General features: G+C 44.7%; 1 protein-coding gene across 3 annotated transcripts in view; it reads right to left on the reverse strand.

The window, feature by feature from the left end:
• Window positions 1–14,774, reverse strand: part of ABCC5 (ATP binding cassette subfamily C member 5) — a 92,869-nt gene that overhangs the window by 27,513 nt on the left and 50,582 nt on the right. For all 3 annotated transcript variants that reach the window (XM_055307855.1, XM_055307854.1, XM_055307856.1), the window contains 10 exons: window positions 12,710–12,834; window positions 12,516–12,588; window positions 9,577–9,780; window positions 8,570–8,713; window positions 6,232–6,334; window positions 3,749–3,933; window positions 3,019–3,165; window positions 2,597–2,726; window positions 1,212–1,365; window positions 998–1,126 (listed from right to left, as the gene is read on the reverse strand). In XM_055307855.1, coding sequence (XP_055163830.1) covers window positions 998–1,126; window positions 1,212–1,365; window positions 2,597–2,726; window positions 3,019–3,165; window positions 3,749–3,933; window positions 6,232–6,334; window positions 8,570–8,713; window positions 9,577–9,780; window positions 12,516–12,588; window positions 12,710–12,834 — 1,394 coding nt within the window. The remainder of the gene's footprint in view (window positions 1–997; window positions 1,127–1,211; window positions 1,366–2,596; window positions 2,727–3,018; window positions 3,166–3,748; window positions 3,934–6,231; window positions 6,335–8,569; window positions 8,714–9,576; window positions 9,781–12,515; window positions 12,589–12,709; window positions 12,835–14,774) is intronic.

Raw genomic sequence — 14,774 nt, forward strand, 5'->3', positions numbered from 1 at the left:
CTCCCAAGCAGGAAGTCTTGCCAGGCAAATAATGCTTTGCTTTAAGAGAGACAGATGACAGACAGACACACAGACAGATAAAACCACTTTTCCTCTTCATATAATATGTTTGGAGAAAATTTAGGAAATGCAGTAAAGAAGAAAATGAAGTATTCTCACCACTCAGTTAAAACCAGGGTTAATATTCTGCTGTATCTTCTCTCAGCATTTTTTTTCAATACACTTCAATGTATTCATATGTATGTATGTACATATACCTGTTTGGAGCTTATTTTACTCTTTTTCTCTTAAAGTTAGGATTATTTTTTGAATTGTTTAACCTAAACTCACTTTCTTTTTTTCTTTTTTAGAGAGTGAATGTATGCACAAGTGGGTGGGACAATGGAAAGAGAGAATCCCAAGTAAGCTCCAGGCCCAGCACAGAGCCAGACACGGGGCTTGATCTCAAGATCATGACCTGAGACAAAAATCAAGAGTCAGATGCCTAACTAACTGAGCCACGCAGGCACCCCTGTCTCATTCTTTTTAAGGGTCACATAATAATCTATATGGGTATACCATAGCTTATTTAACTAGCTCTCTCGAAGAACATTTAAGTTAGTTCCAATCTCTTGTTAAAACAAATCTCCACAATGACAGTCTATGTATATAAATTTCTCATCTAAATCATATTCAGTAGCTAATATGTCAGTCTAATGTCAATGACCCTCACTATTCCAAAAAGAAAAAGAAAAAGAAATAAAAAAAAAAACCTCCTTCAATTATAGCCATTTAGAGTCCAAAGCCAATAGACTCCAAACCTATATTTTTGTCTTCTCATTTGCTTCAAAAGGACTTCTGGCAAGTGAGTGAATTTTAATCAGAGACCATTAGATCACTAATCCTCATGGTAACAAGCTTTCCAATCCCCAACTCTGGCCTTGAAAGGCCTCTTAGGCTTATTAAATGCTGGGATGTTGACTCCACTTGGACCCCTCCGGCCACCATCAGCACTGACCTGTGCAGAAATTCCTGCCCTTTGTTGTAGGCATGAATGGTGGCAAGGCCCTGTATGCTAGATGTGATGTGGGAGAGGAAAGGCGACTGTGTGATATTGTCCAGACGCTTCAGCTCTCGAATCAGGACCCTGGAGAGAGAATGAGTTCTGTGTCAGAGCAGTAGACAAGCAACCCTGGCTTCATCCCTGGGAGACATGAACACTTCTTCTTTACCTGGAGACAATGTGCAGAACTGAAAAGAGGATGAAGAGGGGTCCCACTGCCACCAGGAACCATGGGAAAACTCCAGCGATCATTCCAACACAGAAGAACACCAGGATGACATTCTGGATGAACATTTCGGCCTGGAATGGCAGGCGTACATCCACTGGAGAAACCATAAAGGAACAAATGTCAGACTGTTGGGATCCACAAATAGGAAAAATGAGACCAAAATTTTTTTATAAACACAAAGAGATTCCACAAATTCTCTTTCTGAAATGTCTGTTGTCTTTTAAATCAAAGAAAAATCTAGAAATCTGGTTGATCTAATTTTCTCTTGTTCCAAGAAAATCTAAATGATCTTTCTCCCCCAGACCCCCTCCTTGGTTTACTAGGCTACCCAACCCCTTTGGGTTTTCTTCATCTCCTCTGGGCTATCTCCTATTCCCACTTTTTTTTCCCACTTTTGGCTAGAGTATTTTCATAAAAATCCCAGACATGTTGGTATCACTGATTTTTTTTTCTTTCCATCTTTTCTCCATTTGTGTGTGTGTGTGTGTGTGTGTGTGTGTGTATTTAGCAGAAATGGGATTATATCATGCATCAGTTCTGTGTATCAGTGATGGTTCTGATCCCTTGTTACCTCCAGCCATGGCTTTCTGTTGGCTTATCAACATCTGAAACAAACTCCTGTGGAGGCAGCACAGGGTGATAGTTAAAAGCATTAGCTCTAGGGTGAAAAGATCTGGGCTCAATTCCCAGTTTTATTATCTAATAGCTGTGAAATCTTGGGCAAGTTATTTAACCTTGCTAGACATCAGCTTTCCCATGTATTCAGTGGGTGAAACAATACCCATCCCATAGGGCTACTGTGAGGATTAGGATAATGTATCTGGAACATTCAGCACACTGCTGGTATTACAGTAAACCCTCAATAAATATCAGGTGCCATTATTATTATTATGGGCCATGAGAAGTATTTAAGTTCGGGTGCTGGCACAGCCCATGCAGCATCCAGAAAACCTGCCAGAGGTTGTAGGTATCCAGCATCCAATGTATTACCCTCGAAGTAAACATGTTTTGGAATCTCAGATGCTCCCATCCAAAGCATTTATGCAAACTCAGTCCTCTGAACTTGTTTTCAGGTTAAATGAAATCAAACGAGAACTTAGACAACAGGTGAAAACAATCAGATGGGTCTTTAGCCTAAGTACAAGCTGCAACCCAGAGAAAGTCCAAAAGCAAAATGTTCCTGGTGTGGATGCCACCAACTACCACACTCTCTCAAGAGTGTAAAGATGGACAGATGTGTACACCTGGCGAGTCACTTAGAAGGCTAGAGAGCACAAGAAGCTGCAGCTTGTGCTCCAGAGCATAAAAGAAGCAGTGAGAAATACCTTCATCCATGTCTTTGGAAAACCTGTTGAGAATCCTCCCTGTGGGGGTGGTGTCAAAAAACTTCATAGGGCTTCGAAGGATCCTTCGGAAAAGTTCGTCATGGAGCCGGGAGGAGGCTCGCAGTGTGCCCTAGGAGCAGGGGACAAAGTGATCAGGGCACAGAAACTCAGGGACTCAGGAATACTCAGTTCCTATTTATCCAGATCACAATTCCATAGGACATCCACTCCCAAAGCTGGAGAGGGGCAAAGGGTCATGGAAGAAAGAGGTGGGTACTAAGAAAAGGCTGAGACTAATGGGCTACAGATCATTTCAGCTACAGCCATCCTGCTTCAGAGGAGCTCCCCTGTTCAGAAATAACCTGAGAGAGGCCATGCTGAAGCCTCACCACATAGTCACCACCAAAGCCACCACTGCCTACCTTGACAAAGACAACTCCTCGAATGGCTTTCAGGATCAGCATGACTGCCATGGAGAGGGCGTAGATGCTGGCATAGTACTGCATGAGAGGATTGTCCTTCATGCTGCTGCTCATAGAGGTCTTGTTCCCCTGAGTCACTGTGGTGTTCTGTTTGGAGGCAAGGCTCTGTGAGGCAAGATTCCTAAGGGCAGCCAAGAACTCCTACTCAGGGCCATTCTCAGCTCAAAGGAAGGTGCAGGATAATGACTGTGCAAGCTGGTTGTGGCAAACACAAGGCAGGCTTTGCCCCCCACTTCTCTCTTTTCCAGTGGATGAGGGCAGACAACCTTCAGGTGTCCTACTGCTCCATGAGTTGATCAGGGAGCAACTATTTTTTTTTAAAGATTCATTTGTTTATTCATTAGGGACACACACACACACAGAGAGACAGAGACACAGGCAGAGGGAAAAGCAGGCTCTTCGCAGGAGCCCAATGCAGGACTTGATCCCAGATCCCACGATCACGACCTGAGCCAAAGGCAGTGCCCAACTGCTGAGCCACCCAAACGTCCCAAGGGAGCAACTATCTTGTGAGATTACATTAGGGGCTTGTGTTTTTCATCCAGGGTAATCCCTGTTCATTAGTTCTTTCAATTGAAAACTAGAGCAGTTTTCCTAAGAACAGCCAGAGAACACAAAGAAACAGCCACATTCTTAGGCATATAATTTTCCCATTAATGAGTAACCTTACCCCACTTCCTTGCTTGATCCAGTAACTCAACCACCAATTGCTAAAGGCGGTGCTGCCCACATTCAGCATGAAAAGGGAGATAATGACCAGGAATGCCAAGGGGCCCCCAGCAGCCTGGATGTAGACACCATACACTGACCAGGGCACCGAACCCTGCCCCTTTTCTTCCAGTTGTACCAGCTGCCCTGAGTAGGAAAAACAAAAACAAAACACATGAACTCAGCAGGAAAAGGCTACTTTTCCAAAACTAAGTACCTATAGAAGAGCAGAATCAAAGAAAACCTATAGTTTCACATGGATCTAAATTAGAATTATTTCATCCTTTTTAGACTATTCTTCCATTTAACACCTACTAAACACTACCATGAACCAGGCCCAGGATGAGGCCCTGGAGCAGTAAAGACAATTAAGACTATGTCCCTGCCCCTTGAAATTTGGCGGAGGACCCTTCTGTAGGACAGACAGATAAAATAAAACACATAATTATAATAAAATATGCTAAATACAATGCTAGAGATATATGCAGGGCAGCATGGGAACATCCAGGTGTACCTAACCTCCTTGGGGGAGCTGTTTCAGGGAAGACTTTCTGCTTTCTGTATAGCCTCAAAAGGAACAGCAGGTTTGACCAGGGAGGGCAAAGGTGATCCCCGAGACAGAGGTGGGAAAACAGCAGTATGTACAGCCAGTCAGTTCAGCAAGGCTAGAACATGAAGTGCACCTGAAGAGTGGCAGGAGATAAGGATGACCAAGGAGGCCATGGTCAGAGGATAAAGGCATCTGAACTTCATCCTTCAGACAAGAACTTCTTAGGTGGGCTCCACACATGTGAAAATCAGACTCCCAGGCTGTGGTTGGCAGGATCAGCCACCCCTGGCAGTGAGCAGCCTCATCTATGCATCCCAGTGTCCCATACAAATGATGACATTTTTCTATGTGTGCCCTATCAGGACCGAGATTAGAAAGCACTGCTTTGAAATGGGAGGCTGCCACAAGACTTCCTGCAGGAGAGTGAGTCGGTTGGTCTCAGAGAACTCAGTTCTCTGCATAGAGGACAGATTTAAAAGGAAGCAGCGGGAACACTCTAGGTGCAAGATAATGGCAGCCAGAACCAGGGTCATGGCAATGGGGCTGGCATTTCGGGAGGTAAATTCAGTAGGCCGTGTCAATCAGCTGAGGAGGGTACCTCCTGGAGGCTCCCTGGGATGGTCAGGTGACTGATGCTGATGCATTAGCCCAGAGAAACAGCCCTACAAAATGCCAGTGCCTCTCTATCATGGGCAACATTTAATTATCTTGGAACAAGCCTCACGTGCCTGGAGTACCTGAAGAGTTGTGAGTATCCAGGTCAGGGGCTCTGTATGAGAACAAATGCTCCCTCAGGGTTTTCTGGGGTTTTTAATACTGCCTTTGCCAGGAACTGACAGATGACTCAGCCTTCTGTGCGGTGTTTGTGTGCGTAAAGGTATCTTAAATCACACCTAATTCAAAGTCTCATACACGGTTTAAGGAAAGAAAGAAAAGTGGCAGGGTGTGCTAAACCAGGATGGTCAACTCCTAACAGCAAACATCTGTGCAGTTTTAAGAACAAGGAAATGAAAACAGGCCCAGGGCCAAAGCAGCCACAAACTCAGAAGTCCTGGATTCATAACATGAGATGACATGGTGACACAACAAAAAGAGAGCTTTAAAACAGGGCTGCATTCTTTTTTCTTTCTTTCTGGTAAACTGATAGGCAACTTAAAGTTGACAAAGGTGATAATGCCAGAGGTATTATAAATAGCTTTCCTAACTCAATATTTTTTTTTTTAGTTGATAAGATAAGGGATTTAAGAAACCGGAGCCAGGACTCTGGCTGGGGAAAGTCAGAAGGGAAAAACCTGCGCTGTAACTCTTCAGCCTGGTCCTGCTGTAGCCTCATCAGAAAAAGCCATGAGTGTATCATTCTAACAAGGGAGCCATTGAAGATATAGGCATTGCTGGTGCTGAGCATCTCTGCCTAGACTAGCACCAAGTTTTATTTTATTTTTAAGATTTTTATTTTTAAGTAATCTCTACACCCAACGTGGGGCTCGAATGAATAAACTTAAGATCAAGAGTCGCATGCTATACCGACTGAGCCAGCCAGGCGGCCCCATAGACTGGCACTGACTTTAAAAGAGCAGAGGTCAATCACAGGAGGAAGGGTGTACCTCAACCCATTATTCCGTTTTTCCTTACTCAAGATGACTCAGCTATGATTACAGACACCTGACCCACAACGTGTAGAGAAGAGGATTAAAGGTCATTCTTACTGCTTTGGTCTGTTTAAGCAAACAGAAAGCGCCTCATGGTCTCCCAAAATTATACAAAAGTTTGTTATTCCAGAAATATAAGGCAAGAGACTCTACAACACACAATGCTGTCAAACATTATGAATTACCACTTGGCATACTTTCTGATAAACTTGAATGATAATCTAAAATCTTGAAAAAGGTCATTACCTTCTTCCGGCTTCACTGCTTTCTCCTTTTTTACTGATCCTGTTTTAGGACCCTTGTCTTGTGATTTCTTCTGTGAACCACTGGTTTCTTTTTTTGAATTAATCTAATATTAAAAAAAAAAAAGTGTCTCCAGTTACAGTATGGCCATTCAGAAAAATGCCCACAGGACATACTGGAGAATGATCTGTCAAGCTGCTGCTATTCTTGAGAAAAGATACATCAAACCTCTTAAAAGGGCCACCGCCTTGTGCTTTCTCAACTTCTCCAGTCTTTGAGATTTGGGTTCCTAACCTGTTATTCCACTGACACTGCTCTCTCCAATGTTCTCATCCACTCCAACTTGCCCAAAGTTTTAGGGCTGGGGTCATTTCCATTCCTCTCATCTCTGATCTCCACATTACTCAATCAAATCCTAGATCTGATCATTTCCCACTGCTCCCACAGGATACATTCAAACTCCTCAGCCTGGTTTTGCAAAAAAAACTCTACATTCTGGCCCTTGCCTGACTCCACATGTTCCTCTCCCACTCCTGTGGCTTCTACTCTCCAGCCACACTGGATTTCATACCATTCCTCACACCACACTGTCATTCTCCACTTCTGGACCTTTGTCCACACCGGTTCTTCATTTGGAATGCCCCTCCTCTTGTCCCAACTCAGTTACAGTTGTTCTCATTTGGAAGGATTCAAATCTTACATCCTCCCTGAGGCAATTTAATCTCCTCTAGAACTCACCCCTTCCCTGTTCTCCCAGGCACTTGGTTAGTACTCCATTATAGCATGTTGCTGCAAATGTGGCCTGGTGTTTTACAATTGCCTGTAAAAGCATAGAGCATCGGTCTTTCCTAGGAGATGGCGAGTCTCTCAAGGATGAGATGATGTCTGATGCGTGGTGGTAACCTCTACCAGGCATAGCACCAAGCACTGCCTGTATGTAGTAGGGCACAAAGGGACTTAATAAACATTCATCACTGAACCTGAGATAATGGAAGCTGCTTAATGCTCTCCTTTTGAAGTTCTTCTTATTATCTTTATATAGAAAATTCCCTTCTATAGTTTACTTCATTTACTTCTTAAAAGATTTTACTTTTAAGTGATCTCTACACACAGTGTGCAGAGCTCAAACCTATAAGTCTGAGGTGCCTCAGTGGCATTTGGTTGAGCATCTGACTTAGGTCATGATCTTAGGGTCATGGGATTGAGCTCTCCCTCTCATTTTCCCCTCCATGTCTACAGTGAGGAGGAAAACTTCTGAAGAGTTCAAAGAACTCGGAGAGTCATAAAATGGATTCAGGTGTCTCTATGGAAGTTCCTGGTGACACTCTAGAATGCTTGTTATTCTCAGAAGCCTAAAACACATCGGTCACAAACAGTTGTACTGTTTGTGAAATCAAATAAGATGACACCCAAAGACTGAAATAGGGCTCCCAAGAAGTCCTGATACTCTGTTTTTATCCTGTGCACACATCAAAATGACCTGGTAGCTAAGAAGTAGCTTTTAGCCTAGCTTGAGTGCACCCCTAGGATCCAAGGTGACCACAGAATAAGGAGCTCAAAATGAGAGCAGGTTGGCAAGAAAAAAAACAAAACAAAAACCTCTTTGGCTAGCTCTACCTAAATATACTCTATTTTTTGCCTAACTTGGAGTCTAGAGTAAAGCTCTGGTAAGCTGTCATCTTTCTGTGTTGCCACAAGAGGCAGGATAGCAAGGCAGAAGGAGCACTGTGGAGTCAGGCCGCCCTTTCAGCAAGCAGCTTACTTTTCTAATCTTCCATTCCCTCAGCTTGTAAAAGTGGGGGATAATCCTACTTCACCACAGAGCTCTGTTAAAATGACTAAATGGGATGACATCTATAATGTGTCTCATCCAGTAAGTGGGACACAGTAGGTGTCAGTTAATGAGTGCCAAGTTAGCAGCCAAGGCACCAGGGATCATTTTCAAATGTATGCGGTATTTCACTTCTCTTCCCCCACTCTTTATTCACTTGTTTATTTAAAAAGGAGAATCATAATGCTTCAATCAGGAATGACGGAGTTTACAAAGCTAGGTTATGACTAAACAACAGCACACACAGAACCTATATCCTTCTCCCTGTCATTGCCTCAGTAATTTGTTCTCAGTGGCAGAAGACATCAGCTCAACCAGCCCCATAATCCTGCTCTCATAGAGCAGCATCGGTATGTGACCTAAACATAGGACCCTGGTCGCCAGAAAATAGGGCCCCTGCCTATAAGACAGAGACACTGAGTTCAGCTGAGATCTCTCCATCGTCTCACTGTGGTCATGCCTCCCTTGCTAGAAAAGAGGAGATGCCCACGAACGCCATGAGAATCTTACCTCTACAGGTGGTGTCTCTCCCAGCAACAGGTTATTAAAAATGGTAGCATAATCACCATTTAAATTCATCAGTTCCTCATGGGTGCCTCTTTCTGTAATACAGCCCTCTTTCATGAAGATCACTTCATCACAATCGGCCAGGTACTGGAGACAAAGGCAGGGACAACACAGTGTGGCTGATATTGTGCAAATACGCTGAATGCCCACACCCTCCTTCAGAGGTTCTCATCTGGAGGCAACTGAGCCTCCCATGGGACATCTGGCACTCTAGGATACCTTTTTGGTTGCTGGGGACGGGTATTGCTGTCATCTAGTGGATAGAAGCCAGGGATGCTCAGGACAGCCCCCCACAGCAAAGGGCTATCTGCCCCAAAATGTCAATAGTGCCAAGAGTGAGAGAACCCCTGCTTTAGTTTACTGTGCCTTGTGATGCGGTTCAAGGAGCATGACAGAAATCTGTTGACAGAGCCACATGAGCCTTGCATTAAACTTCACATCCTTTCGCCGCAACCAGAAGTACATATGACTACAGACTTTCTGCGGCAGAGTGGGGGATTAGCCCCCTAAACTTGACAGCATATGCAAAGCAGATGGCAACATCCTGGAGCTGCTCTCCAAAGTGGCTGCTTGTCTTGGCATGCCAGAGGGAGAAGAGCTTGTTTTCCTTAAACAGTTCTCACTTGCATATAGATATTAACACAATGCTTTCCAAACCATCTCATACCCAAACTCCAGTTGCAGCCTACTCCTCTCAGCCCTTTTACTGACTGATTTATATGCAAAAAGCTGACAGGCTCCAAGGCTCTCTCATTCAGATGGCCATCTGGTACATGGGTACAGTGAGCTTTATTGGTACAATGGGCTGGGGGCTATTTGCTGAGGAAATTAACACTGATGATTCCAGGAACCTCTAGGGAGTTCTAGGGAGGGACTCAAATCAAGCCCACCTCCCTGTTCCTGATTTCCCAAGCCAAGGCGGGCAGCCTGGGAAAGGACCCGCCCCATACCTGTAACTGGTGGGTAACAAACAGAACCGTCTTAGACTTGAGGTGCTTCTGGATAGCACTGTTGAAGATATGGTTGCCCACATGGGCATCTAAGGCACTGAGGGGGTCATCCAGGATGTAGATGTCCCGGTCACTATACAAGGCCCGGGCCAGGCTGATCCTTTGGCGCTGCCCACCACTCAGATTTGCTCCTCTCTCACCAATCTATAGGAGTCCAGAAAGCATAGTGAGTACCTCCAGCTCAAGTCCAGTACCATGCTCAGTGATCACCGTGGTCACTGCTCCTCTCAAACCAGCTCCTTCTACTGAATTCCCCACCTGGAGGAATTGCCACTCCGATCCTCCAGGGCTCACATTGGAACTGGGGGAGCCAGACCAGAGGAAGACAACTCCTCCTCTCCCATAAACAGCTGGTTACTCATCTTACCTCTGGCTTTACACTCCCCCTGGACATACCACTCCAATCCATTCTCTGTGGGCAGAAAGATCTCTCCAACACACAAAGCTGACCATGTCCCACCCTTGCTAAAAAGTCTAACAGCCCTAAAAATAGAAATCTAAACAAACATGTCATAGAAAGCAGGCCCTTTACCATCTGGCTCCATGGCAGTTTTTTAGCCTCCATGGCCAACCAACCTCTCTTCCACTCCCTGGGATCTAGCCATTTTTTTAAAAAAAATTTTATTTATTTATGATAGTCACAGAGAGAGAGAGAGAGGCAGAGACACAGGCAGAGGGAGAAGGAGGCTCCATGCACCGGGAGCCCGACATGGGATTTGATCCCGGGTCTCCAGGATCGCGCCCTGGGCCAAAGGCAGGCGCCAAACCGCTGCGCCACCCAGGGATCCCTCTAAGCCATTTTAAATTATGTGTCTATTATGAACCTTTGCACAACTGCCATGCCTTTTTTTTTTTTTTTTTTAGGATTTTGCAAACTTTTATAAAAAATTTATTTATTCATGAGAGACACGGGGAGAGAGACACAAAGAGACATAGGTAGAGTGAGAAGCAGGCTCCCTGCGGGGAACCCAATGTGGGACTCAATCCCAGGACACCGGGATCGTGACCTGAGCTGAAGGCAAATGCTCAACCACTGAGCCACCCAGGTGCCCCTTCATGCTTTTTCTGTACTATACCAGCTCAGCTCCAGCATCCTATCCTCTGTGAAACCTCCCCCACTCTCTTCTTTACTACTGCCCAAAAGAAAGGGTGCTCTTTCTTTTCTTTTTTTTTTTTTTTATTTTTTTTTTTTTTTTTTTTTATTTATGATAGTCACACAGAGAGAGAGAGAGGGCAGAGACACAGGCAGAGGGAGAAGCAGGCTCCATGCACCGGGAGCCTGACGTGGGATTCGATCCCGGGTCTCCAGGATCGCGCCCTGGGCCAAAGGCAGGCGCCAAACCGCTGTGCCACCCAGGGATCCCTTTATTTTCTTTTTTAATTTAAGTTTTGAAAGGGGACTCTTTTATCAGCTTATTTTATGCTTATTTTGTCAAGTATCTTATCCTTTCCACTGTAAGCTCTTTGAGGGCACAGATCATTATCCTATTCCTTTATATTCCCAGTGCCCAGCAGTTCCTGCACATGGGGCTGGCACACAGCAAGCATCTGATAAAAGTTACTAAATAAACGCATGGATAAATCAATTGTCAAATGGTAACTGGCTCTATAATTTAAAAACAACTTGTCCTTAAAAAAAAAATTCATCGAATTCAGAGATTTCAAATTTGAGCATGTATCAGAATACCTGCAGGGCTTGTTGAAACAGATGGCTGGGCCCTGGCCCTAGAATTTCTGATTCAGTAGCTGTGGGGTGAGGCCTAAGAACGCATTGCTAAACCACTTCCCAACAAAACTGTTGCTGCTGGTCTACTATGGATCTGGGGACTAAGATCTGACAACAAGTGAACAAATGAAACCATTCACCGAATCTGGTTTGAAGGATTTCATTGAAATCAGCTGAAAAAAGTACCAGCCCCCAGAGACCTTCAGGGCACATCATGGGAAAGAAGTGTCCAGCCAAAGAACACAAACCAGTGTTAAAGACACACCTCTGCAAACTGTTCCAGGGCAGAAAGCCAAAGGAAGATAGACTCTTGCTAAGGCCTTTTCCTTTCTAATTGAAGAGGGCTCTTCTAAAGACTGTATATGGGTAAGGAGGCTGGCTGACAGAACCAAGTTCAGAGAAGAACAAGCACATACTTGACTTATGGTTTTTAAAATGAATAGCGTAGAAAACATTAACTTCGAAGCAATAATGAGATGTTGTTTAAAACCCGCATGACATATGGAACGCCTGGGTGGCTTAGTCAGGCAAGCATCCGACTCCTGATTTCAGCTCAGGTCATGATCTCAGGGTTGTGAGATCAAGCCCAGCATTGAGCTCTGCACTGAGTGTGGATCTGCTTAAGATTCTCTCTCTCTCCCACTCCCTCTGTCCCTTCCCACACCCCTCTGTGTGTGTGCATGCTCGTACACTCTCTCTTAAAAAAAATTTTTTTAAAAAGATTAAAAAATTCCACATGACATATGAAATATTTGGGGCAGCCCAGGTGGCTCAGCAGTTTAGTGCCACCTTCAGCCCAGAGCGTGATCCTGGAGACCTGGGATTGAGTCTCATGTCAGGCTCCCTGCATGGAGCCTGCTTCTCCCTCTGCCTGTGTCTCTGCCTCTCTCTCTCTCTCTCTCTCTGTCTCTCATGAATAATTTTTTAAAATCTTAAAAAAAAGAAAAAATGTATATGCTTCAAACAAGTAGCGTTGATAACCCTGCCCTAAGGATCAAATGCTTTCCGATATAAAGTCCCAATGAAAGCAAAACTCCCTGTGTAGGCACTCCCATACTTAAGATACATTACTAAGAGGTGGCTCTGGCACAGGCCTGCCACCTATCTTCCTCTCTGCTAAACACATTGTACATCAGGGGCAGAAGGTCTGTACCTCAGTCAGGTCACTGTTGGGAAGAATGGCCAGGTCAGGCCTCAGGCAGCAGCTGTTCAGCACAGAGTTGTATCTGAAGGACATAAAGAGACTTAGCATCAGGGTCATGGTTGGAGGAGAGCGTGTTGACTTGGGCTGCCTTGCGTCTCACACGGCCAAGACGGAAAGCATGACAGAAACCAAACATTCCTTGCCTTTCTTCATCAAATTCCTTTCCAAAGAGGATGTTGTCTCTCAGAGTGGCATTGAGGATCCAGGCCTGCTGGGCCACATAAGCGAAGGTTCCACTGACTGCAATGCTGCCCTCTAGAAGTGTCATCTAGGGAGACAGACACCATCCAATGACATCATGATGCAAAACCACCACCCTAAGCCAACAGAACCCCCCACAATTCCACAATGGAGTTCAACATTTGGGTAATTTCCTTGGATGCTCTTTGGACCCGAATCCAGACCTTGCCTTCATTCCACAGAGAGCTACAGCAACAAAGAAAATAAAAGTACTCCTTGCCAAAGTGTGATACAAACCCAGCATAATCTACGACTTGAATGAACAAACAATTCATTCAGCAACCCATAAGCTACTCTATATCCTTTCTTCCTAATTGCAAACTATTTTAACTGAGGGAAGCACTAGAGCGGAAGGCTCTTTCAGAAGGCCCCTGGGGAGGATGCTGCAAGGATTTAGAGCTAGTTCCTGCCTCAATTCATCTATAGAATTAATTAATCCAGGCTGTTGGCTAAACCAGCTGCTTCTGCAAAATGAGGACCAAAGGAAAAAAAAATCGTTAGACATCAACTAGTATTATGGAGTATCCATATAATGAGGATGGACCCTCTGGTTCAACATGAAGAGACTGCATGATGAGCCATGTGCTTTGAGTTGTGTTTTCAGCCACAGTGATTGATATTATTTATCCATTTTATCCTCTGTCAGGGTTCCTTTTGGGACAGACAGTAGATATCTGTCTTGGATAAGGGATGTTACAGCTTGAAACAAAGTTTTGTTACCCATCCTGCACATCCAAGCTTGCCCTCTCAAACACTGTTAACACACAGTGTAAGTACATGGGTGTACCCACCATACATCATAACAGCGGTACAAACTGCCCACAAACTGGTAAGTGCCCTGCTTTGCACCCAAAGTGCTCAGAAACCCATGGAGGGTCTACTGCAGAAACTCAACTCCTCTGGCTGTAGCAGCAGGAACACCCACACTGCAGACTACCAACACAGAATTAAACTCCCAAGAAGTGAGGCTGACCAGCATTACCAGCCTCCTTGTCAGAGAGATCGCTGTCAGGATTTGATCTAGAAGCAAAGCCCCACTCATTTTCAACCTAACCATCACCCACTCAACATCACTTCCCCATTCATTTCCCCTGTGTCTCTTATCATTGACCCTTAAATCTGACCCCAAAATTATCAGAACACGTAGGAGGTTTTGGCTCTTTCCAAAGTCCAACCAATGAAGAGTCTCATGAAGCAGTGGGGTGGGGGCGCTATCACTCCAGATGATTTGAATCCAGCTTTCCTCAGACCACACTGGGTATCACTGCTCTGGAGGAGAGCCACACTCTACCAACTGTGACAGTGACACTGAACAAGACAAAATATTCCATAACAGGGACACCCAAAACAATCTTCCACAACTCCCTCTTGCATGTGTTTAATTTCCTCAATATGGATAAATAATTCATTGGACCTTATTCACAGGCAGATAAGAATAAGTTCAAGTTTATCTGCATCTTGATCATCTAAGTCAAGCTAGTTTAATTCAAGATTAAAAGCAGGTGGAAGTACCTTGTTCCTTTTCCCTATTATTTGGTTTGAAAACATAGGAAGACACACATTTGTCTTAGCTGGATGACCCTTGCACCTGCCCCACTCTAAATGCTGACAGCCCTCTGCCGGCCCCTCTGCAAACCATTCACATTTTGCCTTGTGCTATGCTTGTATGTCTAGAAGCCATAGCTCCCAAGCTAGACCATCAGCTCCCAAGGGCATAATTCTTTCAATGGTTAGGTTGAAAACAGAGTGGTGCTTTGCTTCTAGATCAAATCCTGACAGCGATCTCTCTGACAGAGAGGCTGGTAATGCTGGTCAGTCAGTTCTTGGGAGTTTAGTTCTGTGTTGGCAGTCTGCCTCTCATCTCTGACATTTCCCAACACGCTGTCTGGCATACATGCGGCACTCAATAAATACATGCTGAATAAAAGAAGGTAGGAGGAGTAGATGGCTCCAGCTATGTATCAATCA

The sequence above is a fragment of the Nyctereutes procyonoides genome, unplaced genomic scaffold (assembly GCF_905146905.1).
Source record: "Nyctereutes procyonoides isolate TBG_1078 unplaced genomic scaffold, NYPRO_anot_genome, whole genome shotgun sequence".
NCBI lineage: Eukaryota > Metazoa > Chordata > Mammalia > Carnivora > Canidae > Nyctereutes > Nyctereutes procyonoides.